Source organism: Brachyistius frenatus, unplaced genomic scaffold (assembly GCF_029030835.1).
Source record: "Brachyistius frenatus isolate BFR_SWC_R1_liver_20210118 unplaced genomic scaffold, ASM2903083v1 Contig_28, whole genome shotgun sequence".
NCBI lineage: Eukaryota > Metazoa > Chordata > Actinopteri > Embiotocidae > Brachyistius > Brachyistius frenatus.
Window position 1 is genome coordinate 1,235,351 of NW_027210627.1, and position 25,346 is coordinate 1,260,696.

At 42.4% G+C, this 25,346-nt stretch overlaps 1 protein-coding gene across 14 annotated transcripts in view; it reads left to right on the forward strand.

The window, feature by feature from the left end:
* tns1b (tensin 1b) overlaps positions 1–25,346 on the forward strand; it is a 172,640-nt gene that overhangs the window by 15,639 nt on the left and 131,655 nt on the right. The window contains exon 1 of one of the 14 annotated variants that reach the window (XM_069698823.1): positions 1,284–1,402. The exons of the other annotated variants lie outside the window; for them this stretch is intronic. Coding sequence (XP_069554924.1) covers positions 1,388–1,402 — 15 coding nt within the window. The 5' untranslated portion in view covers positions 1,284–1,387. Of the gene's footprint in view, positions 1–1,283; positions 1,403–25,346 lie in introns of those variants that run through there. 14 annotated transcript variants of the gene reach the window in all.

The following is a 25,346-nucleotide window of genomic DNA, read 5'->3' on the forward strand; positions in this document are numbered from 1 at the left end:
TCATTCTTCAAAACCTTGTAAAAGCCATGTCGAGAGGAGAAAAGCAAACTGGAGGGATGTTAATGTTCCATACTACTCCCGCAGCTCACTGCTTCCTTAAAGTCCTGTCCGCACTCACGGACAAGTGGCAATGAATCTGTCAGGTCTGCAGCGGTTTCCATTAAGGGTCTGTTAAGAAAACAATTGAGAAGTCCGTTTAGTTGGGAGTTACTTTGTAAAAAGGGTATCGGTTGCAAAGGGCCGACCTCTTCACCTCAGCTGTCAGCGAGTCAGAGACAGTATTACTCAACTTTGCAGTTTTGCCCTGTTAGCCCGTTTTAGCTCATTGTCTTGGTTTTCTGGTCGAAATACCCGACTTCCTTTATGCAATACTATCAAATGGGTACTAAATTCATTCTGCAGCAGGACAATGTGGCCAAACATACAGCCAGAGTCAACACAAACTATTTTTGGGTACAAGGAGACAAGATGTCATGCAACAGATGATGCAAACCCGACAGAGCTCTGATCTTAATCTCATTTGAGTTTGTATGAAAAGACAGAAGCTACTGAGACGGCCTGGATCCACAGAGGAGGGTGCCAGGGTGCCTTGGAAAAACTTCTCACAAATGTAGAGTAAATGGAATTGGTAGAATTGGCAAATATGTGCTCAAAGCATGGACCTTATATTAAAAATGGACATAAAAGTGAAGCCAATGTGGAAGTGCCTTAAAGTGCAGTACCACGGAGGGCCACTTGGTGCTGGCTCCAAAAAAACCTTTGGCTCCAATAGACTTCCATTTAAAAAGCGTCAACTTTTCTCATTAAATACAAAATCAATACATGTTTTCCACAAGTCAGTATGGTGTTATTTGATAAAGTCACCTTTTCTAATCAGAGTTATGTTAGTCCTTCAGAAAATAATTTCATTATTTATTTGATATTAGGTCTCAATGAGAATATCGTTTTTCTGTTAAGTTTTCAATTTTCTTGGTTCTTGGAAACACAGAAGCATCTGGTGAAGTTCTGCCCACAGAAAGCCAGAATTAGATTATCAGAGACCTGTTATTAGCTGAAACACTGAGGATGGCAAACGTAGAAGAAAGAAACATTTTCAGAGGACAAACAACAGCTCCTGGTATTCTCACTTTCCATGTTATGATCTCCTGACACTGGCTTTCCATGGTGTGTGTGTGTGTGTGTTTCCTGTGCCTTCGCTAACAATGCAGCTCAGGAAGTATGTCAGGATAAGGGCGAGACTGCGAGGCTCTCTTTGGTGAGTGCATCCAACTTTGAGGGACAATAACACAGTCTTGTTAATCCCAGAAAAGCTAGCTGAGTGTTGAAGAAGGCTGTGGATCTGTGAAAGGGAATTACTGCCCCAGGTGTCTTCAAAGAAAACTCTGCGATGTCCCTCTGGCTGGTGAGTACTGTAGCAACATGTCACGTTGAACTGTGGGTGGTCAGGGATTCGCGCCCGACTCAAGGTCAGTCCAGCTCCAGCACGGAAAATGTCATAGCTGGTATTTTTGCGCGTTTTAGGGGGCCAAAGTGCAACTTATAAATACCTAATATTCTTTCAACCGTTTTCCAGGAATAAGGAATACCATTGATTTTTTTTTTTACATTGATTTCTGATTGGTTTTCAATTTATAGAAGGGAATTATGAATTCTAATTTGCAGCTACGGTATGAATGATATGAATCTCACACAAGTTTGGAATCCATTTGTTGAGTCTAAATCCTTTATTTAATCTATAAGGGTTTAGCGTTCATTGTTTCTAACTAATAACATTTTATAAACAACTTAAAAACAAAACTTTCCAAATACGTTTTGTAGCCGAGAAGGCAGAAACAGTCGAGCAATCTATTTTGTGACGTACTCGCTCAAAATACCAGAACACCCAATAAGGTACTATTAAAGCTGAAGATCAATACTGATATTGGCCTGATGTGATCATCTGGATGATTTCTCTAGACAAGAATGACCATTTTGTTTGTCTGGTTCCATCACTAACACATGCAGTCCTTTTGTGGTTTTCTAGTGTTATTTTTACAGGGTGTTTCACATGGTGTGACATCAGGTTTAAAAAGCACGTTAACCAGACAACAGTAAAAAGTGTTCAGCCGATACGAAATGGAGATTAATGAGCTACAGCTGATATCTGTGTTGAAAAAAAAAAAAAAGAGATTGTCAACATCGGCTAGGCTCCTGATGATAATGTTTTGTACGCTGCTCTCTTTGCTAATAAAAAAGAAAGGAAGGATGAGAGATTTGTTGGAAACAGAATCCCGGTACTCCTTGTAGGGGTTTGAAACTCACCTCGCTGGCGTTGGTAATCTATCACAATGAATGTATGATGTCAGTCTTATTATTACACGTATTTTTAGGAGCCATTAGCTGTTGTTTTCATGAGCTTTGTTGGGAAAATCAAGCTTGGTTCAACTGGCAAGCACGGACAAAAATGAGAATACCTTTTTCATGACTTTGATCTATCAAGACTTGAATATGACCATCTGAAGATGTTTAAAAGACAGTGTTTCTGTCCTTTTGATTTGTGTCCCCTTTGATGAAATGCACTTCCTGCCATCTTGATGAAGTGCATTGTTGCCTGATGAAATGTTTTTTTTTTATTTTTTATGACAAACACTTTGCCTCATGTTTTTGACTGTCCGTTTTTTGACCTCACTCGAAGACAGTCTGCCCTTCGTCCATTTGCCCGCGCTTCTCTTTTCTCCGTCTCGCTTTTGTCCCGTCCTCTGATGTGGAAGTTGCAACTCTTGAAAGGTGTCCGGACAGTTAATTTACAGCCATGCAGAACGCAATAACTTTCACTCTGATGACAAAGACGAGGGGCTGTACGCTCGTCAATGGAGGTGGGCCCACATCTGTCACTGAGTCTCTTGCAATGGTCAGGCTCAGCTGGTCGTCTGTGTGAAAACAGAAGAGAAAACACCAGGCTTCTTTATTTAACCTTCATCTAACCCGTAGTGGCTACTTCCAAAAAAAAGTTATCGTGGTAAAATACTGGACATACAGTCTTAATAGGTGTTTCTGTTACGAAGTGACGATAGACGGATCGAGCGCTACGCTGGTCCTTCACAGCTTTTCATCACCTTGGCCCGCGTCTTGTCCGTTTCTGCCCCGCCCGGGCCTTTATGAGGCAGCTGATGATTGCTCTGAAGCCTTTGTTGTTTGAAGCAGGTTTATAATTGCTGCTCCAAAGGTGAAATGGTCACTGTGGGTTACATTGCGTGTGGCCGGTGCTTGTGTAGATGATAATTAAAGGTTAAATACCTCAACCTTGCCTTTTTGGAATTTGTAATGTACTTCCCCACAAAGGATGAAGTTGTCAGGGAATCTTTTTTTTTTATTTTTTTTTTTTTTTTTATCAACTTCTGATTTATTAGTTTTATAGCTAAAATCGTGAGAAATTTCCAAGATTTTGGGAGAGGATTGTAAATTATTTCACTCTTAAGTGTTATACATTTTGATGCTAAGAGATCTGCATTTAAAAGGTTCTGTAACAAAGTAAGAACATTTTTGTCTTCTTTGTATTCCTTCCTTTTCATTTGCCATCTACGACTTAGTGAAGGAACACCATGAAAGCTTTGATGCTCTCCAAACTTTCTCCTCCGAGAGCTCCTGTGATGTACCGGGTAGATTGCGGTCTACTAGTTGGAAACCCTCCCTGGTTTTAAAGTGATGCAGAGCATGTTTGTCGCCCAGTGGAATTGGCTGTGGCTCAGGTGGTAGAGAGAGTTACCCACTAATTGTAAGATTCAATCCCCGGTTCCTTCTGTCCACATGTGTCAAAGTGTCCTTAGGCGAGACAAACCCCATCACACCTCCTGATGGTAGGCGAGCACTTTCCATGGCAGCTCTGTTGTCATTGGTGTGTGTGTGTGTGTGTGTGTGTGTGTGTGTGTGTGTGTGTGTGTGTGTGTGTGTGTGTGTGTGTGTGTGTGTGTGTGTGTGTGTGTGTGTAAATGGTTGAATGGGAGGCAAAGTTCTTTGTAAATGGTAAGGTAAAATGTCGCTATATAATTGCAGGATATTTTTTTACCATTAACTATCTAATCTGAAAGTATGTGTCTACTAAAACCTCTTGAAAAAATGATAGCAAATTTCAAAATTTTACTCCTGCTTGAGATCAGGTTTTTGATATTCCTTGTTTTTCCTCATTAGAAAATGTTTCTATGGATTAGGGTTGCAGTATCACTTGCTGGCAGTTAGAGATTAAAACCTGTGCCCGAGGATCTTCTGTATAAAGAGGCTTTGGGTTAACAGCTGGGATTATAGCTTTCCTTGAAACATTGCGCTCTTCGTTTTGTCACCGATCTGCACTCGACCCCCCCACGGTTGCTAATTTGCCAAAAACTGTTTCCATCTGCCGGCTTCAGATAGAGCCATGTCTCTTTTGCGATGTCAAAAGATGAAATGAGCTTTTACTTAATTCCTAATGGCTTTCTGCCATGTGCTAGCATTCGCCAAGCTCTCAATCCAAACCTCTCCCCAGCCTTGGATCAATAGTGGGAGGGGCCGGCTGTAATTGCCGCATTAATCATAACCACTTTGTTGGGGGCAGGAACATGAAATGCACCATTTAAATAAATGGGTTTCCAATGCAAAGATTATCATTGGCTATTAGTTAACTTTATTTTAGATTTATTCTGCAGCAGTGATAGCGAACAAATTCTGGAAATACTCTCAAGCTGTCAATTTAAATTACAGGAGTAACAGGCGCAGCCATGTGCATAAAGGGTATAACTGACTGCATGATGTCATTTGAGGTTCAGCCGAACATTGGCACTCTTCTACTGACAGCTGAAATAAATGTAAAATATGGAATATGTCTGCAGTGAGCTGCAGCATCGCACGCTATCTGCACTCGATAAGTCTGATGACGACGCTGTGGCTAACTGGCACCGTCTTTTGAATACTAGCTCAGATCAGTGCTACATTTTTAATTTTGACTTGATAGCCCAGACCGGTATTTACATTATTTTGTTGCCCTGCAGAGCTGTCAGCTGTGATGTTCTAGGATAATGGGATAATCTAATTCTGTGGAAGAGATAAAAGTATAGGCTAGACGGCATTACAAGTATTTTATTTATCAAAGCTTTTAGAAACAACCCCATTTTACTTATATCCAATTAAACTGATGAATGGATACCACCAGCTGGGACTAAAACATCCCTGTCAGCCCTGCCCATTAAAGCCATGACCGGCCACTTCCCCTCTTATTCTCCCTGGAACAATGACCCCTAACTCCATAACCTCTTGTCTAGTTTCCTCGAACAGACAACAGACCTGACGTTGCCAGATTGAGACTTGAGACCAGCTCATTGTTTGTACTAGCAGAGAGGCAGGAAGTGTGCATAATATGTCCCCGCGCCGCCTCTGGAACTTCTCTGCCCCTTTGGCAGTATTGTGTAATCTTCTTTAACTGTGATACGAAGCAGATGGTGTAATAGTGAGACCATAATTTCACCTGAGTATTTAGCTTCACCCTCAAAGTGTCGAGGAATCGAATCTAGAAAATCTTACATCATGTGCGAAACAGTGTAGTAGCTTATTCTCACATGTTGCTCGTGCTATTAGCCTGCGATTGTGGTTATTTTTTTTTTTGGGGGGGGCTAATTGGCTGCTCGGAGCCTGACAAGTTTAATGGAAACATTCATGCGCACAAATTTAGTATAATGAATTTTATAATTGTGAATTATTATTTTGTATTTAGGAAACACTGAATTGATGCTCTGCCCAACAGTATTGTAACATTTGTTCCAGGGTTGTCGGCTTCACTGTGGTGTTTAACCGGCAGAATCCATAGTTTGGATTGGCTCATGTTAACTTAATGCAAAATCTGTTTGTCTGTGGGAAATATTAAATGGTGGGGACAAGTGCTTTATTAATACATTCTTTTAAGGTCAATATTTTCAAAATAAAGCTGTTGCATGCGCGCCTAAATTACAGTAAACTTGGTGGTAACGAGTTAGATTAGCAGTCTGAATATTCAATCATAACCGTTGAGTTTTCCAGCACTTTGCTGGATTTGTTTTGTAGATGCAGGAAAGGCTGATGGCAGCAAAACACAGGACGCAGCTGAGAATACACCCTAATAGAGCATTAGGCCTATCTTGCAGTGTTTTCACCCAAAAAAAATCACAGGCTTCCCTTTCTCATTTCTCTGGACGGAAATTAAGAAGGGAGCTGCAGGAAGCGTCTCTTTATTGTTCTGATATTTAGCTCATGTGACGTTTGCCAGAGCGTAGAGCCAAATGTTCTGGTTCAGTTCTCCTAATTCTCTTAATGAGAAATTGCCTTATGGAAGCATTGCGTTTGAATTTGCGGACTTCACGAGTGTAATAGTAACATCACAAAGCCCCTTTCAATTTAACAATTTTTGTTTTTCTTGCTTTTCAAAATGTCCATTTCTGTGCTGCTCTTCTTTGAATTTTTAAGCTCGTCAGAAATATCATTGGAGCTATTTAATTCATTTACCTTCCACTTTATCTGATTAGAGAAGCTAAACACCTATTTTAATTCCTGTCACTGATGTGCTCCTCAGTCTCGATGATGTTAAGCAATCACTCAGAACGCATGCAGACCAGACCATATATGATTGGTCTGAGACTGCCAGTCTGCGTTTCTGTCTGCCTGACATCAACAAACACACCAGCACACTCCCCAACACACACACTATTTTACTCCATTATTTATTTATTTTTTTTAGCATAGTTTTTGTTCATAATTGTCCTCACCTTGTCTTCATTTGCATATCTTTTCTTCTAAGCCTTTGACGTAAAACGATCTAATCTTCAGATAGAAACTACCCGCATCATCCTATTTACAGCTTCACTTTAACTGCTGAGAATAAACTGTTAGTCCACTCAACCCATTTTAGATTCATTGTTCTTTCTTTGCTCCACGACTCTCTTAACCCCCCCCGCCCCCGCCCCCCATGACATTAAATTGCAGACCCCCCCCTCCTTTTTCCATCACTATAAGTGCCTCATTCTTTACCAGACGGCTCTGCCCGGCCCATCCCACCACCGCCCACTTCTGTCTTCCCCTTCTCCTAATCTTTTTCCTCCTCATGGTTTGAATGGAAGATCCTGCAGCATCCATAAAAATAGGGGACAGGATGGAGGATGGAGGGATGCTGGAGGGATGCTAGACAAGAGAGGGAAGGATGCATTTAGGACTGACCTCAGCTTCACTTTATGTTAATCCCTAGTCTCTGAAACTCAAGGAAAATGTACCTTTTCTCAAGTCAGATCAAAAGCCGTCCAAGGATCCCCTCCACGACTAAGTGCTAGAGCCTTTGTACCTCTGGACACTGGTTTTGAAGGACAGGCTAGGGAGGGGAGGGGGAGAAAAAGAGCAAGGAGCAGACAACGGTGATACAGCGGAGGACGTGAGGAGGTTTTCAGGAGAGAATGGGCGGACCAGGATGGTGTCTCGCAACAGTCTTCAATTGGGCAAAATTTTTCTTCTACTGCATCTTTCCATTTTGGAAACCGAGGAACAGCAGAACCAAGGTACAGTTGGTATTTTAGATGCATTTGATTTGAATGAAAATAGTTTTTAAGGATAAAATATGTATTTTAAACATTTTCATTCACGAACCAGTATGTTGAAATCGGCTTCAGTGACTGTACAAGATATTCCTGTTTTGCTGCTCTTTGTTTGGAACAGAACTGCAGTAACTCAGCGGTGGAAGTAGATCCGCTCACATTAGCAGCGTAATAATGTCAGTTTATCAGTCTTTGGTCCAAACTGAAACATCTTTGGGTCGTGAAATTTAGGACAGATATTAATGGCTCTAAGAAGATGTCACTTCATGACTTCGACTACCCCAGGATTTCTTTTCTTCAGAGCTATCATGAGGTTGACGCTTGCGGTTTTGACTGAAATTTCTTTATCAGTATTGGATAGATTATTATAAAAATCGGTACAGACATTTGTCAAAATAAATCCGTGGTGACTTTTGCTTCCTTTAGGAAGCTGAACACTGGTCGTCTGTGTGCAGTTCGCCTCAACCAACCACCACCAACGTACTCTCTGCACAGACTTTATCACTCTTTGTACTTATTCACTTGATCTGTGTCACGTGACCTCCTTCTTCGACCCCCGGTCACACACACGTGTGCTCTTCACACCTGGGCAACGCAAAACGTGACCCTGACACGGTATCCTCTGGTGGGTCGACGGGTGTATTGCGCGCTTTGCTGTCGTGGCAGGTTGTCTCATCAGTTTAATGCTAGCTGGCAAATGTTAGCTTGTCATCAAGCTGAATTGAGATGATGTACACGTCAATGTAATGTAAATGTCGGCGAATTCGGGTCCACGTGAGTTGAAAACATTTCGACCTGAGCAGCTGCACCCGCGCTAGTTACGCAAGGAGAAAATTCACTTCGAACCCGTCGCACAACCGTGAGTATGACTGTTGACTCTTGTTAAAATTCAGTCTCTTCCACTGTCTGTGAAATAAATGTTTTCATTCCCTTGGTTTTCTCCCATTATCACACATTAATAGAAGGATCATCAGAGTGTTTTGAAAAAATACAACTAATTGCCACAGATTTAGATGCAGTTTTAATGAATCTGTATGTTGTACTCATGGAGAGACGCAATGACAATGCATTTGACTGTATGAAGTACATCCTTAAGGTGCTTGAGGAGAGCGAGCGTGTTTTGTAATTAGAGATTTTGTTTCGGTAAGTTAAGAAATATGAGCTGAGACAGCGAAGGTAAATCTGTCAGAAACACCACATCACCATGGATTTGCAACAGGAAGTATAAGACCAAACGTGTCATCTGTTACTGACCCCACCAACCTGCCCAGGTTATATTAGTTGTTGTCTCTCTATGCTGTTGTTCTCTCTCTGCACTCCCCTCACATTAGCTGGTCAGATGGCCTCCCACCTCTGAGCCTGCTTCTCTTAGGTTAATAGGAAGTATTTCCTTTCAGCTGTCACTCGTGTAGGGATTGTTCAATTTTGGGGTTTCTCTCTAAAATGTTTTGAGGTCTTAAATTTACTATGTTAAGTGCCCTGAAATGACTCTTTTTGATTTTGTTTGTTTTGATTTGGCGCTATATATATATATATATATATATATATATATATATATATATATATATATATATAAAAAAGACTAAATTGAATTGACGGAAGATGTATGAAATGTTGTGATCTTTTGCGTGACCCCGTCTCCAAATGTTCCACCATTTCCATCTGCAGTTTTCAAATGACAGTGGAAATTTAATATTTGTATGACGCTCGGCTAGTGACCGGCCTGACATGAGCTCTGGGGATATGACAGGCTGGAGAGATAAGCAAATCAGGAAACGCGCACACAAACAAACAAACAAACACACACACACACACACACACACACACACACACACACACACACACACACACACACACACACACACACACACACACACACACACACACACACACACACACACACACACACACACACACACACACACACACACACACCAGGATATTGCCAGGTTGAAATGATTTGGCACTTTTCCCGATAGTGGGTCTGCGCTGATGAACAGAGCCATCAATCCTGTAAATGCAGCTATTGCACCTATCACACACTCTGATATTCACACACACACACACACACACACACCACAGCTACACACCGACATCACCTCTAATTAAAACACAAGGTGCTTTTAGCTGCCCGGCTGCAGACACATTGAGTATTTAATGTGTGTTTCAGCAACGAGAAAGTAATTTAACTAAGTATTGTACTGCACACTAATGTATTCAATGCCATTCTGTTTATTTTATTATATTTTCATTTGTATATATTTGAAACTCTAGTGAACCAGTTTACATATATTATACAGCTGAATATTTAAGACATTAAGATAAGAAGAAGACATGCTTTTTCAGTATTTTATACAGTTTCCTGTATTTTTTCCATAATATTTACAATAATAGTGGGAAAGTATGAACGGGATTCAGACAATCACCAACTGACATCAGTATTAACAAAACACTGATGTTTTCAACAGAGATGCAGTGATGTCATTTTTTTTAGGTCCCAATAGCTTTGGGTATCAGCAAATGCCGAGTACAGATCCGATACCAGTGTTGGATTAATAAACTGTATCCCTCAATGTGTGGAAGAGACTGGGATCATTCTTTTATGTGTATTAAGGGAACATTAGGTTCAACCTCTCAGCATGAAATACCTCCAAACAGCTGACAACGTGACTTGAATGAATCAGCTGCATTATTACCAATACCCACTGCAGCTATTTGACTCGGTATCAGACCGATGTCAGTGTTGGACCAGTGGGCTCCTGGTTCTCAAGTAACAACAGCACTTTCAGAGGTGTAGTTTTTCTGCTGCATGCCACTGGAACACATGCAAAACAGCTGCATACTTGTTCATTACCGAATTAACTTTCTCTTTTCATAAAAATATATTTTATGGTTCTGCCACTCGCTCCCAAAGCTGCGGTCTTTTAATGGAGCCCATTGAGGCATTTCTGACAGCAGTCATTGGCAGAAGCAAACAGTTGTGTTCATAGCTAGTTTAAAGGTCATAAAAATACCTGGATTTTTCCTGCTGCGGGACATCAATAACATTAATTTAATTTCAGGTTTTTGCTCAGTGTTTATCATTATAGGCTTTCGCATGCACACACTTTGTGTTATCCATATTCCAATGATGATTCATCCCGTCTAGCTCACAATGTAATTTATTTGCTACCCGTTTATTAATGTGTCTTACACAGTATGAACAAACAAGCCGCACGGTGGTGAGAGTCGGGCCTCAGCATACCGTCCACAGTCTGTCTGTCTTCTGAACACTAGCTGGTGTTAAGTGATGCTTTTTGTTGTTGTTGCTGTATGTTGTAAAATAAGTTGCGTGCTGGATGCCTAGCTTGCCATTACCTTGTTACTAAGGGAAAAGACGTCATGTGATGATGTCTTTTTGATGCGCACAAAACCTCACTGTTCCAAAAATGTCTTGTGAGATTTTAATCTCCCACGTTTTCATTTGATGTTATTTAGTGACAGGCCAGTCCGCCCTGAAATGCTTCGACACGACAGCAGTGTTATTGTTGTCTCCCCGGGTCAGTGTGTTCTGGTGTTTGGCCGGTCGTCCTTCCTCCTTCCACCAGCAGAGAGAAAAGAGGAAAAACGTGCACACACATGTGAGTGTTCTGCAAAGGGAGGGCGGCGGGTCGGCATTGTGTTCAACAGATGGGAATCACACGGGTGGGAAAAGGGGGTGTGTGTGATCCTCCGTGTGTGTGTGTGTGTGTGTGTGTGTGTGTGTGTGTGTGTGTGTGTGTGTGTGTGTGTGTGTGTGTGTGTGTGTGTGTGTGTGTGTGTGTGTGTGTGTGTGTGATGTGTGTTGGGGGGTCTGCTGGAGTGTGTTCTTCCTCTGTCTGTCAACAAGTGAACTCCCCCTTCTCGGAGGTTCTCGGACGTCGGCCAAGACGACAGAACACACCCCTCCGCTGTTTACACATTCACTCTCTGCTTATCTAATATTTCTATCTGATAATCTATTTGCGGCGCATCTTATTTTATCTGTTTCTTTTTTTTCCTCTTTTGTTTCTGTCTGACTAACTTTCTCGCTCACCTTTTTTCTTCTTTCATCTGCTCAATCTTATTGTGTTGTTTTTGTTGTTGTTTTTGTTGTTGTTGTTGTCGTCGTAGTCATATTGAACTCATTGTAACAGGCTGTACCGCTTTGACCCCACTCGTCTGTTTACTCATCTGTACTTGGTTCAAGGACGGCGATCTGACACCGGTTCATCTCTTTAATTGTGTAAGAGTCTCGCTGTCTGCTCTTGGCAAAAGAAAAGAAGACAGAAACGGTCAAGGTTAAAGAGGTACTAAAACGAATCCTTTCGAGTGATCTGATTAGTCCCGGAAATATGCCCACCCTGCCTTCTTTACATTTACAACCTTCCACAAACACACACACACACACACACACACACACACACACACACACACACACACACACACACACACACACACACACACACACACACACACACACACACACACACACACACACACACACACACACACACACACACACACACACACACACACACACACACACACACACACACACACACACACACACACACACACACACACACACACGGTCATTTGGCTATGAACAAATGTCTATGATTATGAATGAGGGTGCAGTTTACCCGGTGGCCACCAGTGGGTGCTGCAGTTACTGTGTGATCTCTGGTCTTATAGGCAGATAATCAGCAGTGTATACAGTCTGTCACTGGTATTAAAAATGACTGTTAGTATTTGGATAGCCATAATATTACTTGATCATTTCTAAATAAAAAACAAACAAACAAAGGATATAATTTCTCACTGCGTCTGTTGGTTCTAGTTAATTATAAAAGATGTTTTGCTTATAAAAAAATAAATAACGCACTAGAGAGGGCTGACAGGGAGTTAGAAGAGGCGAACATTGTATACACAGTATTCAATGTTTTCGTTTGAGTACAACCTGGCTCTGCTGGACAACACTCCATTATTCAGTGACACAGTGTTAGGTTTCAAAATGGCCTCCAGAGGTTATATACTCCTTAGTGTCAGATGTGAAACGTATATTAATGATTCAAACTAAATTTGAATACATTTAAAGCTGCTTTAATGAATATTCTTAACAGTGGATCAAATGACTGTGTACAGTTTAAATGGCTGCTTGTAATGAGCCCACTGACAGATGTCTCCCAACTTCCAAGGTATCCTCAGTTTAAAGGGTTTTAGCGTTTTGGTTTTGTAACCTCTAACTTTGCTGTTTTGTTGCACTCTCGCAGCAGAATAGTTCTACTCGACTTCAAATAGACAAAAGTCGTGACGACCTGGTGAATATGATTGTTTAGAAACTACACATATTTCTCTCAGGAGTTGGCTGGTCGAGACCAAAACGGAGCTAAAAGGCCACTTGATAATGGCCTGGCTTTCTCAAAGCTGCCATGAATCAGCATTCATTCCCCAATAGATTTCCTCCTCCAAAAAAAGCCGTGTGCGAGCAGCACACAGTTAAGTTATAAAGTTAAGTGACCTCTAGCAGTCGTCTAAATAATGACAATCTGGTGTCCCAGAGAAGTGACTCAGTTCAGACGATGAGTTTTTCCTCGTTATACGGAAGTTTGAGAGGATGGTTCGATACAGCAGAGGACTTGGGTTTAGGAGATCGCTGTTAGCTTCCTGTTTCCAACTTTGAGTCAGGACAGTTCCTTTAAAACCGCATTCACTGTTTGCCATGACAATGAAGGTTGCATAACTTCAAGCCCAAACCCAAAACATTTTCTTTACAAAACCCTAACCAAATGGTTTGGTGCCTAAACCTACCGAGAGGCGCCCACTCCTGTGGCTCGTATTCGAGTGGCTGGACCAAACGACTTACATGTTGAAGGACTTCGGGAATGCTGATGTTGCTTGGAGTCTGCTGAGTTTGTTTCAAGTTCCCTCAAGAGGCCAGAAATCACAAACTACCCAAAGGTAAATAATATACAATTTCAGAGTGCATCTCAACCAGGTCCAAACGTGGAAGAGAGCTCTCTGAGACTGTTCTGGTCATGAAACCATTCAAATGCACTATTTATCAATGATTATCTGAAATCATCTAAAGCTATTCTGGATTATCTTGTGTTCCTGTGAAGGCATCCACTTTGGCATGTTATAATGCTGAGCGTGCTCATGTAATGGATGATTACAATAAAGATACTTACTGGTGCTTCTGATTAAACAATTTTAGAGCTGCAACAATTGGTTTGTAAACTGATATAACTATTTTATAACATATAAAAAGTAATATTTTGGCTGCTAAACCCATTAAGTAAAAATTCTGAAACACAACTTTGCACTCTGGTTATATTTGATGCAGATTTGATTAATTTGACAATAATGGAAACAGTTGTCAAGTGAGGCCATAAAAAGACTCGCATATGCAATAATATAAGGAAATATGGAAATAGATAACTTGTGTGTGCGTGCAGGGTTTTGTGTGTGTTGGTTGGAGAGGGATTAGCTTTAAATGTTTTCTCTACAACATTGTCTCCTTTAGCGAATGTGTCGGTGTAGGGGTGGCCTGCAGGAAATACCGGGGGGATTAATCCTCTGTGCCACTGGGTGAGTGTGTTTGTACGTTTCTGTGTGTGGGTGGGTTTGTGTATTTACATAGTGTGTGAGAAAGATGTGTGTGTGTGAGAGGGTGGGGGAAGAAATAGGTGGCTATCGGTGGATGTTGATGTGTTTGCGTGCGGTGAAGATTGATAGTTATAAAATCGTGTGTGTTCATGTTTTCAGGAAGTCGTGGGCCTGGACTTTGACAGAACCGTTGTGTGTATGTTCGAACATGATGGGGCCATGAGAGCTCACAGGTGCAAGTGTGTGTGTGTGTGTGTGTGTGTGTGTGTGTGTGTGTGTGTGTGTGTGTGTGTGTGTGTGTGTGTGTGTGTGTGTGTGTGTGTGTGTGTGTGTCTGTCTGCAGGGATTTGTGTGTGTAAAAACCTGCACAAAGGGATAAAGAGTCACGCATGGGGCTAACATGGTCATTGATGAGCAGTGAGAGCTTAATGAAGCAGCCTTTACTTCCTGGCCCCTGTGTGTTCTTTTGCTCTTTAGTAAAGGCTGAAGATGGAGGGGGCGGGGCTTGTTTTGAGCAGTCGAGACTCCAGGAATGCTTCTATTATTTTTTTTCTACTTCTATTTATAAGATAGAAAAAGTGAGTCAAAATTGAATGTACTACAGTTGATTCTTGTCTTGTCATGGGGTTTATTGATGATGAGGAAACTTATAAATCCATCCAGGATTTCGAGGAGTTTTTTGGAGATTGTTGCGATCAAAAATGTTTGATTTTTGCGATGTAATTTGAAGAGGTTTGTGTGTCAAATTGCAAGTCGAGAAAGAAAACGAAATATTTTTTTGAAGCACTACCTGATAAAGGAATTAATGTGTAGTCACTCCCTTTGATAAAAACCATGCTGCATGTCACAGAAATATTTTAGCTCAAATTTGTTTTTCTTCCGTTTAATAAACTTAGAGAAACATGGGGCTAATAGAAAATCATAAAATTAACGCAGCTTTACAGAACAGAGAGTCTGTGACCTTAATAAAGAAAACAAAGGCTACATCTGCTGTCAAAATAAGAGCTTTTGATGCTATTTAAGTAATACAAATAATTTAATTAGATCATTTTAATCTGAAGACCACATTTCCCGCATACCTCATCACTTCCGTATTTTCCATTTTTTCTGCTTGTCCCTGTTTTCTCCGGTACACTGAGTTTTATTTGGTGATGAGAAAACAGGAGCAGAGCCTTTTGCGAATAAAATCCAGAGAATTTTCAAAACATTGCGGAGTTTGCTTGAAGTTGCATTCATTATTGCAAGTGTACATGGATTTCATTTATCTGATCAGTCGTTTTAATCAATTCCAGAGTTTGAAGTCTTGAGAATTGAGAGTTGTTATCAAAGAAACAAATTAATATGCAAATTGTACATAATTAGCAATGTGTCTTTTTTTGACGTCGACAATGATTGAGTGTTGCATTTTCCAGTGTCAGGAGAAATTTCATCTCAAGGGTGAATAGAGGCGGAGACGGGAGTTTATGAAATATTAAAAATGGGCTCAAATGCACAGGGAGAGCGTGCTTGAGAGAGAGATGGAGGGAGGGAGGAGGAGGGGGAGGTGAAGTGCCGTGGATGCAGAGAGGGGGACAAACTGGGGTGTGGGGGAGGGGGGGGTGAGGGGCGAATCAAGGAATGAATGAAATTAAAAGTGGTGAGACTTAGAGGGGCGAGGAGGGAGGGAGGGAGGGAGACAAGGGATGAGAGAGAGAGGGAGAGGAGGGGCAAAAGAGATGGATAATAAGTGGATTGCCCCCTCCCCCTTTGCTCCCGTGGAGTGGTAGGGGGCAGCCTTACCCCCCCCCCCCACACACACACACACACACATGAAAAAAAAAAAAAACCTTTGTGAAAGTTTCCCCGGCAGAGGGGAACGAGAGGCAGAGTGAGCGCAGAGGAGAGGCAGTCAGGATCCAATTTAGAGGAGGAGAGGCAGAGGAGGGAAAACAGCGAGTCAGACAGCGAGGAAGAGGAAGACAAGAGAGGAGTTTGAGTCCAGGAGGGCAGTCATGGCTCTGCAGTGTCGGGCAACTCTTCTCCTGGTTGGATTAGACTTGAGGAAGCCCGGCGGTCTGTAGCAGCAGCAGCATCACTCCCGTCCGTCACCATGCCGTCCGTCTCCCTCAGCCTGCCGGCGGCTCTGGCCGGACCTGCACGCACCTGGGTCTGCCTGTCCTGCATGTTCTGGGTGAGATAACTTAAGTTTAAATGTCCCCATGCACGGGATATCTTTTAACGACAACGATAGCTGAACTTTGCGCAATTTTAAGAAGTTACTTTGGTGAAATCATCAGTTCGATGATGCAACAAGGAACAGATTTTGTTTCATCAAAGGGGTGATACTTCAGATCAATTGGAAACTCCCTGATTGAGTCAAGCTGACCCGGGAACCTTTTGGGTGGTCTGCTTGTCGGGGGTTGGGTGCAGGGTTGAGACCCCGGCTGTGGGGGGCCTTGGCACGGTGACACGTTTGCATGAAGGAGGATATTATGGAGCAGTAATGGGAGGGCGTGCGAGAAAAAAAAACCGTCTTCAGAAACATGAGTGATTTATTCTCTCTGCAGCTCCATGTGCACTCTAATAAAAAAAACAAAACTTCTCTAACTTGGATTAAATGTGTCTCTTGCTCTCTCTCTGTTTTTCACCCTTCCCCTCTCCCTCGCTCCCCTCGGTGTCCCGCTCTCTTTCGCTCTAGGTGGTTGGGACACGCAGCTATTTTTTGCTTTCTCTTGTATAATTCAATCTGCCGCGCATTCCCGCTCACAGCGAGGGGTTGTTTGTGCACTTGTGTGCCCTCCGAGCAGCGATGTGGTCAGCGAGAGGAGCTGTGTTTGTGTGTGTGTGTGTGTCCCACATTTAAATGCGCTCTCGCTGCAGCCTTTGGACGTTTGTCTTTAAACACTCTGAGTGCTTTTCGCCCAGTTTACGTTGAAGTGAAAAACATTCCTGACTCAGATACACAACATCGCATGCTGCTCTCCACTTTTTTCTGCTGAATAGAAGATGAAAGACGAGAGCGGTTGAATAGACCATTGAGATCCATCCTTCCCCTTTTCTGGACTGGTCCTTTGGGACATGACTGCACACCACTGGCAGAGCTGCAGCTCTTGGTGAGGAGACTGGATAATCTTACAGAGCTCTTCATCAGTTAATTACCATTCTTTCTTTTGAGGAGCGGAAGGCGAGGTGAAAGGGGGGTCGTAAAAGAATCTCAAAGCCCCCCAGCTAAGCTCCGGGTCACTGATTGACTGCATCAGAGCACTGTATGACAAAGCGAGCTCACTTAACGGGGCGGGGTTCAATCTGAGCCCCCGCGGTAATAGCAGATCTTTGTTTGGTGTTTATAACAGCCTTAATTTGGGCACACCTTACTCCAACTGACCGGGGTTAGGGTAAAGTGGGCTACATAATCCTTCTGAGAAATTTGTGTGGTGGTCCTATAGCTAAAGAAACCCTGACCTTCCCAATGTTGGATAAGGGTTTGCTAAAGTCTATTTATTTTAATGCCTGTTTAGTTCTGATAAACTTCTAGTTCTATCACCATAAACCGGTTAACCTAGCCGAGACTTCAGTCTGCAAACTGGGCTCGTATTAGTGTTTGAACAGCCACTCTGAAGGGTGGCCCAATCAGCGACGGCGGTTAAGCGCACTTGTCCCGCCTCTCCTTCACTGCCATTGGACGGCAGCGGAAACATTTTTCAACTCTCGCTGTCTGGGAAAAAAAAAATCGCCGAACGTTCAGCGCTGAGCGCTGAATAAACGGTCAGCACCTCGTCAAGCTGCTGGTGTTCATTAAAACAATGAAAAAAATACTCTGTACTCAGGAAAGCACCCGTTGGTGGACACAGTAGGTAGTTTCAGCGGTGGCACAGTGTAGGCTGGTTTTGGCGCAAGCTGATTGGTTAAAATTTACCTGAGATCTACGCCCAATAGGATGGAACAACTGCAAACAAATCTCTGTGAATATAGGTCTCTGCACTTTTCCATAAAGTGAAATTGGGTTCTGGTTCGTGGCAGGTTACGGTTAACCCTTAACCTTCTCTGAAAATGTGCTTTTTTTTTATTGCAGTCGCACAGTTCAAAATGTCTTTCAAGACCTCAAATGTCCAAAAAGTTGAAAAACGGCATAGTGTGGACAGATTGTAGACAGACTCCTCGGGCAGCTGGGAAAGTGAGTACAGCTGCAAAAGCCGTTATGAGGAGCCTGAGCTGCAGAAGAGAAAGATAGAAAAGAGGAAGAGTGAGTGAGTGAGTAAGTACAGATTCAGGAAACAGACGATCCTCTTGAACTACGCAAGATCTGCTCCTCGGCTCTGCCTCAAACGGGGGAGGGCTTGCTCTGGTCAGAGCAGGATCGTCCTGGATAAAGGGAGATTTTTTTTAATTTTTTTTTCCAGGATGGAAGGAGAAAGTAAATGCTCAGGGGAATATGGGAAATGGCAGACACAACTTGAAGGACAGAGGAAATGAACAGAAGATGCTCCGGGCGGAAAACGGAGGGCGAAGTAAGCACGGATGGAGCAAGAGGCCTTGAAAGAAATCCTTCAGAATAGTGCTGCCCTTCCACCAAACACGGTGAATAATTAATGAATGCCAAAAAAGGGTTTAGGGATATTTTATCAGGTTTCTCTGAGAGCACCAGAAAGCTAATCATATGACCTCTACCAGCGCGCTGTGTCGAGTTTAAAGGTCACGCAAATCCCGTTGACATTCAAGAAACGGCAGGTTACCGACGCGCCTTCTTATTGTGGCTTTTGTACCAAGCAGGTGCAGCCGATAGGATGCGTGCCGGGCCGTTTTGTAATGCTGGTGATGTTGACCTAAGAAATCACAGCATCACAGTCGTGTCACTGCAAATATTGACCCTTGGCTAAACCGCCAGACTTGTCGGGGTTCAAAGAGCTCCTCGGGACGATCGATAACCATTAACGTACGCTCGGCCCATCTCGGTCCAGAGCCGGAGTCTCGGAAGGCTCGCTCCGGGAAATGGTGTCATCTCAGGAATGTTAGGTCGGTGGTCTTTTGGGTGTCTTGACTTGTAAAAAGAGAAACCCCAAACCTGTTGTTGCCGTTTCAACACACAGCAGATTTCTGGTTAAACAAAACGGAGTGAAAGAGTTAGATTTGTTTTTTTTTTCTAAGTTAAACTACAGCTTGTGTTCAGGGAAAGTCTTTGGCGGAGTAATATTTCGGTGTTCATTCGCTCGGTGTTGAGGAGCATGATTCAACACTACTCCTTGTGTGCATCTTCCAGCATGCCTTCGTCATTTTTTCGTAACTTTCGCAACCAAATTATCTTGATATATATAGTGATGGGCAGAAATTATATTTACTTTTGTTAAAATATGCCGTTTTGGAACGTTTCAATGAAGACATAATGACACACAAAATGGAGTTATGATTCAAAACCACAAGTGTGCAAGGTAGGAACGTGACTTATATGCATATCACAGTCACACACAGTCATTGTTTAGCTTGGAACTTGTAACACAAGCTTAGCATTCATGCCATATATTTGTTAAATATAGATTTGTGAAATTTTAACTCGCCGAGTGTTAAATAATACAAACTTTTAAGTGTTGACTGTTCACACATTAAAACAATTCAAGGTCAAAGTTGAATTTTACTCTTCATGGGATTAATGTTTTAACTCCCACTAGAGTTCAGGTTTAACTCCTGGAAAGGATTACTTTCACTCTGCTTCAGGTTGTATTCGATAGTTTAACAGAGTTGATTTGAATTTACAGAGAGTTTATTTCAAAGAAATGAATTTGCTGTGACGTGTTCTTGTGTTTCAGTCCAAGATAGTCTTCTATCTTCTATTTCTACTTGCCATCTTCTAAATTATGGCTCTTTTCCTCATAAATCGTCTGAACTCCCTCTTTTCTCTCATGTCCCCCAGTCCCCCCAGCCCCTCTCCCCCGGCCCCTCCTCACACCCCCACCCACCTAAATCACAGTTCCTGAGATTACCTCTGATTTAACGAAAGTGCTCCACATGTGGGGCCCTTTTGAAATGTCTGTAATTGTAACATCTGGGTTTACATCGCCCCGGTGTTTTTCTGCAGTTGCTTTCTGGATTTGGTGATTGGTATCCTGGGGGAAGATTTGCAACCGTATTTGCCTTATTTTCATCTTCGTGTGTCTCTTTGCGTGCGTTCAGTCGATGGTTAAAAATCTTCGACAACAAGAAAAGGGGAAGTTTAACCCTTGCTCAGTTGATTTATGAAAGCTGTTGCGCTTTGTGTAGAGCCCCCACCCACCCCTTTTTCTCTCCTGAAGAGACCCCCAGCTTTGTGCACGCTTCACTGGGCACATTTGCCTTAACCCTCCCATGGTCTTCACGTTTTCCCTGAAGGGAGTTTTGGAATTGAGAAATTTTGATGGGGTTTCAGTTCGCTCTGCCTGATCCAGGGATATCGACTCGTAGCCTCCAGTAAAGTCAGTTTATCCACATTTATATTGGAGATAAAAGTTTCAGTTAACTCCTACTTTAGCCCAGGTGATAGAAATCTAACTGAGTTCTTGGTATGTTACATAGCCAATGTTTAAATGTGTGTCTTACTCTTCTCTTACTGTAATACACCAATGATTTGTGTTGAATGTTAATATTGTGTTGCTTAAGAAAGTCAGGCAGAAGTACAGTAAAGTATCGTCGTATCAGACATTGTGCTCCTCAAAACCGCCACGTCCAGTTTAGTGAAATATTACTTTGTGTTTCTGGAGGGCTTTGACCATCATGGCGTCGCACAAAGAGCAGCACTTGTCCGTTCAACCTTTCCTCTCTCTCTGGCGTCATGTCCGTCAAACGCTTTATTTGTGTCAGAGGTTGGACATGACGATCCATCCATCAAGATTCATGATGCATCCTGATTGCTTCTTGTTGCATTCCTATAAACCTTCCACTCGGCATCCGACACTCAACGTCCATACTAAAAGATTTTTCCATAGCTCCCTCCCACGTCGACACTTCACCAGAAATTGTTTCCTGATGATTTCAGTGACCCTCCCATGACTTTCTTTCTGGTACTTTTCTATTGTCAAAATCATGTTTGACCACACAAGCGGAAAACTTTGAGTTGTTTTTAATCCTCGATTATAAAGTCAATTTCGGCTCAGCAGTGACATCATGTAAAGTCAGTCATTCGACCATTAACACAAAAGTCTGTTAAAATTGTTTAACTTCTGGTCAACCTCTTCGGCTTCACTGTGATGTGCACATTTGTTCTTGACAGACTGCTGAATGAACAAAGACTGGACATAAATGAATACAGATGACTTTACTCAAGGAAATGTGTTGGACTCATGAAGGTTAATATTTGAGAAGTGTAACAACGTTGTTGACCGACTGTGGGTTTTGCTCTGGAGTCAGAGGAGGTGTTTGAACATGGTAATAATTAAGATCAGGCAGCTAACAGGAAGCTCATTGTGGGGCCTTGGCCCCCCTCGACACTGGAGCTGCTGCATTGCAATACTAATCTCCTGTAATGTTGTTATGCAGTCGCCAGTGATGTTAGTGATACCACTATTTGGATGGCCAAAGATTTACTTGCTCCAAAAAACCCAATAGAAATCATCAAATCGGTTCAGGCAGACACATGAGGTCATTTTTTTTTTTTTTTGCTGTCCTTGATCAGCTAATCATCACCTGACTATCTATGTGAAACAGCTCGCAGCTTTTATAAATACGTCATTCAGTTAAAGTTATCGCTACAGACAATTATTTGCTAGCCTGGTGCGAACCAGACCCAATCTAACTGCGTGAATGTGGTTCTGGACACCATCCGTAGGGAATCGTTTGTTCATTTTAACCAATCAGCATTCGCCAAAACAGAGCGTCCACCAACGTGTTTTTTTTCCTGAGTACAGCATATTTTTAAACTTCTTTCATTGAACGCCAGCAGCCTGATGAGAGTTTATTCTATGCTGAATGTTTGGTAATTTTTTTGGTTATTTTTAATTTTCTTTTCGGTCAACGAAAGTATCACTGGTATCGCTCGTCACTGTCACCAGCCGTCCAATCACAGTGAAGGAGTGGCGGAACAAAATGCTGTTAACCACCGACGCTGGTCGCCGATTGGTCCGCCCTTTAAAAACGGCTGTAAAAACGCTAAATGAGCCGATTTGCCAGACTGTATTCACAGGCAAGAAAACTGAAGCTGTGAGCGACAGTTGGCGTCGCCAGGCTACGTTTAGTGGTTTATGGCGTTAGAACTAGACCTTTATAGGAGATGATGTCTCACTACGTTGGAAAAAAAAAAAGGTACGCAGCTGTTTCAAAATGCCACACCCAAAGTCATCGCAGATGAGAAACGTAAAATGATTTAAAAACGGGGATAACGGCACGTTACCAGATGGTTATCACAGCGAAGAAAACTGAACATGTGAACGACAGTCGGCGCAGCCAGGCTAATTATTTGTAGGTAATTGGTAATTGTCAAATTGGTTTATGCACTTGTAGATAATGTTCTTGCTTATACCTATGAAATATCCATCCATCCATCCATTATCTATACCCGCTTTATCCTGAACAGGGTCACGGTGGGGCTGGAGCCTATCCCAGCTCACTTAGGGCGAAGGCAGGGTACACCCTGGACAGATCGCCAGTCCTATGAAATATGTCTTTCTAAACTTATATTTGGTGCCTTCTCTGTCAACACTGGCTCAACCACAAAGTGGTCCATTAATCATTATAGAGAGCTTTTGCTTTTGCTGAGAAGCTGATCAAGAAAACAAGATTTTAAGAGCCTCTACAGGTTGGACATCCTGTTTATCAACCCCGCGTTTGGTCCTGAAAGCCACCTTATATGGAGGTGCTTCTCATCTTTGGTGTGCAACAGTCATTACAAGCCAAAACATTCCTTTATATGTGCATGTAGACTGCGATTTTTGAGCGTCTTCGCTGCCAGAGCAGAACGTAGCAGCCAAGTTAAACTTTGGTAAAATATATTTTTACAAGCAACAGCAACAACGCGCAAACACCAATTAAAGCCGGGAAACATGTCACTTTATTAAATCGGATGCCAGAACTCGAGCACGTGTGCTTTTGTGTGAGAGAATATGTTGGCTCTGACATAATAAGCGCTCCGAAGAGATTAAGAGTAAGAGCTCGGAGCTTTCTGCTCCACGCCCGGCATTTATTTCTTCTCTTTGCCACCTGCACACTCTGGACTGTTCGAGGAGATCTTTCTTGGCACGGTTTATGCAGTCGTGCAAGCGGAGGGCCCTCCACCGAAGAGAGCCGCTGAACCTGTTAATGCCATGATAACCTCTAACTCTGGATGTGATCTGAGACCTCCCGCGGTTACATATGCAATCAAGTGTGAGGCCAAACAACGCTCATAGGAAGTGGCGCTGACAGCGTCCTGCTGCGCTGCCTGTGCATCTATCCGAAGGGGTGGCGGGGGATGGGGGGGGATGGGGGGGTAGGGAGGGGGATTTGCAGATTTATAATTCTTTTAATTTCTACCCAGAAATTTGACTTGGTTTGCAGTGTTGCTTCTGCCACGAGTCATTTGTTGGATTTGTTAGAATTTTCCTTATTTTGTTTATTTTAGGCATCAATCCAGAGAGATTTTTTTTTTGATCTCGCTGGGGAGAAACAGAAGAGGCAGGAAATTATGAGATCTAATCATGAGAACAAAAATCCCCAGAAACATGTCATCCACCGTCCTTCCTGGAGAACATTCTGGGGTTATGGTTTTAGTTTCATCCATCTCATCCAAGCGCCTGTTCCTCTGCCAATCCAGCGCGATGCAGAGCGCATGCTTTTTTCCCTCGGCACTTAGCTCGTGATGAACTTTGGCTGTCTTCGATTAAACCCCGTTTTTATCCTTCTGAATCGAAACTTTTGGCAAGAGCCGTCCTATTTTTATTTGGATCTTTTAGCCATCTATGTTCCACATGTATGATTTATTGTCATAGGCTGCTATAGCGCAAAACTATGAGAGAAAGTTCAGAGCTTTGTTTTCTTTAAACAGAAAGCTTATCTCGGCCCATTTCTGGATTTTCTCTGAAAACAAATGAAACAGAAGTTTTATGACTTGCTTAATATGGATTTGTTGTAAGATCTCAAAACGCATACCTGAACCCAGGCCAGGGAATGATAATGTAATTGTGTTACAGCAGTAACAAAGAATTTATTTTGCAGTCGCTGCAAATCAAAATAACATGTTTCAAACAAAACGAGAGGCAAACGACGGTGAAGAGGTAGAAGATCGCAAGAATGAACAAAGTGGGATGTTTACAGAGAATAAAGCTCAATGTGTTTCCTCCTGAGTTAATTAAGTTCATGGGTTTGATCTTTTTTACGTTTTCTGTTCAACATATCTAGTTCTTTGTCTTTAACATTTCGGATCGTGGCTACACAAGACGTATTTGTGTCGTAGCTTTGCCTGGATGAAAAGATCCAAAAGCAAAATCTGAATTTCTGGATTAAGTTTTGGTACAAAACAAAAAACAAAAAAAATCATGAAATCACTGGTGATTTTTCCCAAGTAGGAGAGTATCGTTTGTTCTGGTGCTGTAACACTTGTTTCGTTTACTTTGCTCACTTCCCTGAGATGTCAGCAGCGCTTCAGCTGATGATGTCAACTCCTGAACCCACATGGACAATATTAGTGTCTCCTAAAATACTTAAATTAACCTCCCCTCCCAAATTGAAAAAAAAACAAAAACTGCTATTCAAAATATTCACATTTTTTTTCACATTGTTTTTCTTGTGTTGAGAGCTGACTATCCCCCCCCCATCCCTCCTGCAAAAAAAGTATTTCTCTGTCGCTTCCTGTACGACTCGACAAGAGGACCACTGTGTTCCTCTAATACTGATGGTCTGTGAAACAGAAGGGATTTTTTTTTTTTCTCTCTTCCACTTTTCACTTCTGGATGACTGAGTAATTTCCTCCCTGGGATCCACCTCACTGAGATGAAATGCATGTAGAGAGTCGGAGGGAGCGTTGGAGGGGAGGAAGGAGAAACTGGAATGCCTGGGGTACATTTTTTCTCCCCCCCAAATGAAAAGCAGGTGACTGTTCATTGTCGGACCAGTCGGTTAGTGGGAACCGGAGAGCGGAAGAAAAGGGGAGGAAGGAAAGGTTGAAAAAGAAAAAAAAAAAAGAAGCTCTCTTCTTTCTGGTATTTAGCGGTGAATTGTTGCTCGTTGCACTTGTTCTGTAGTAGGCTGCTCACAATCAGGGGA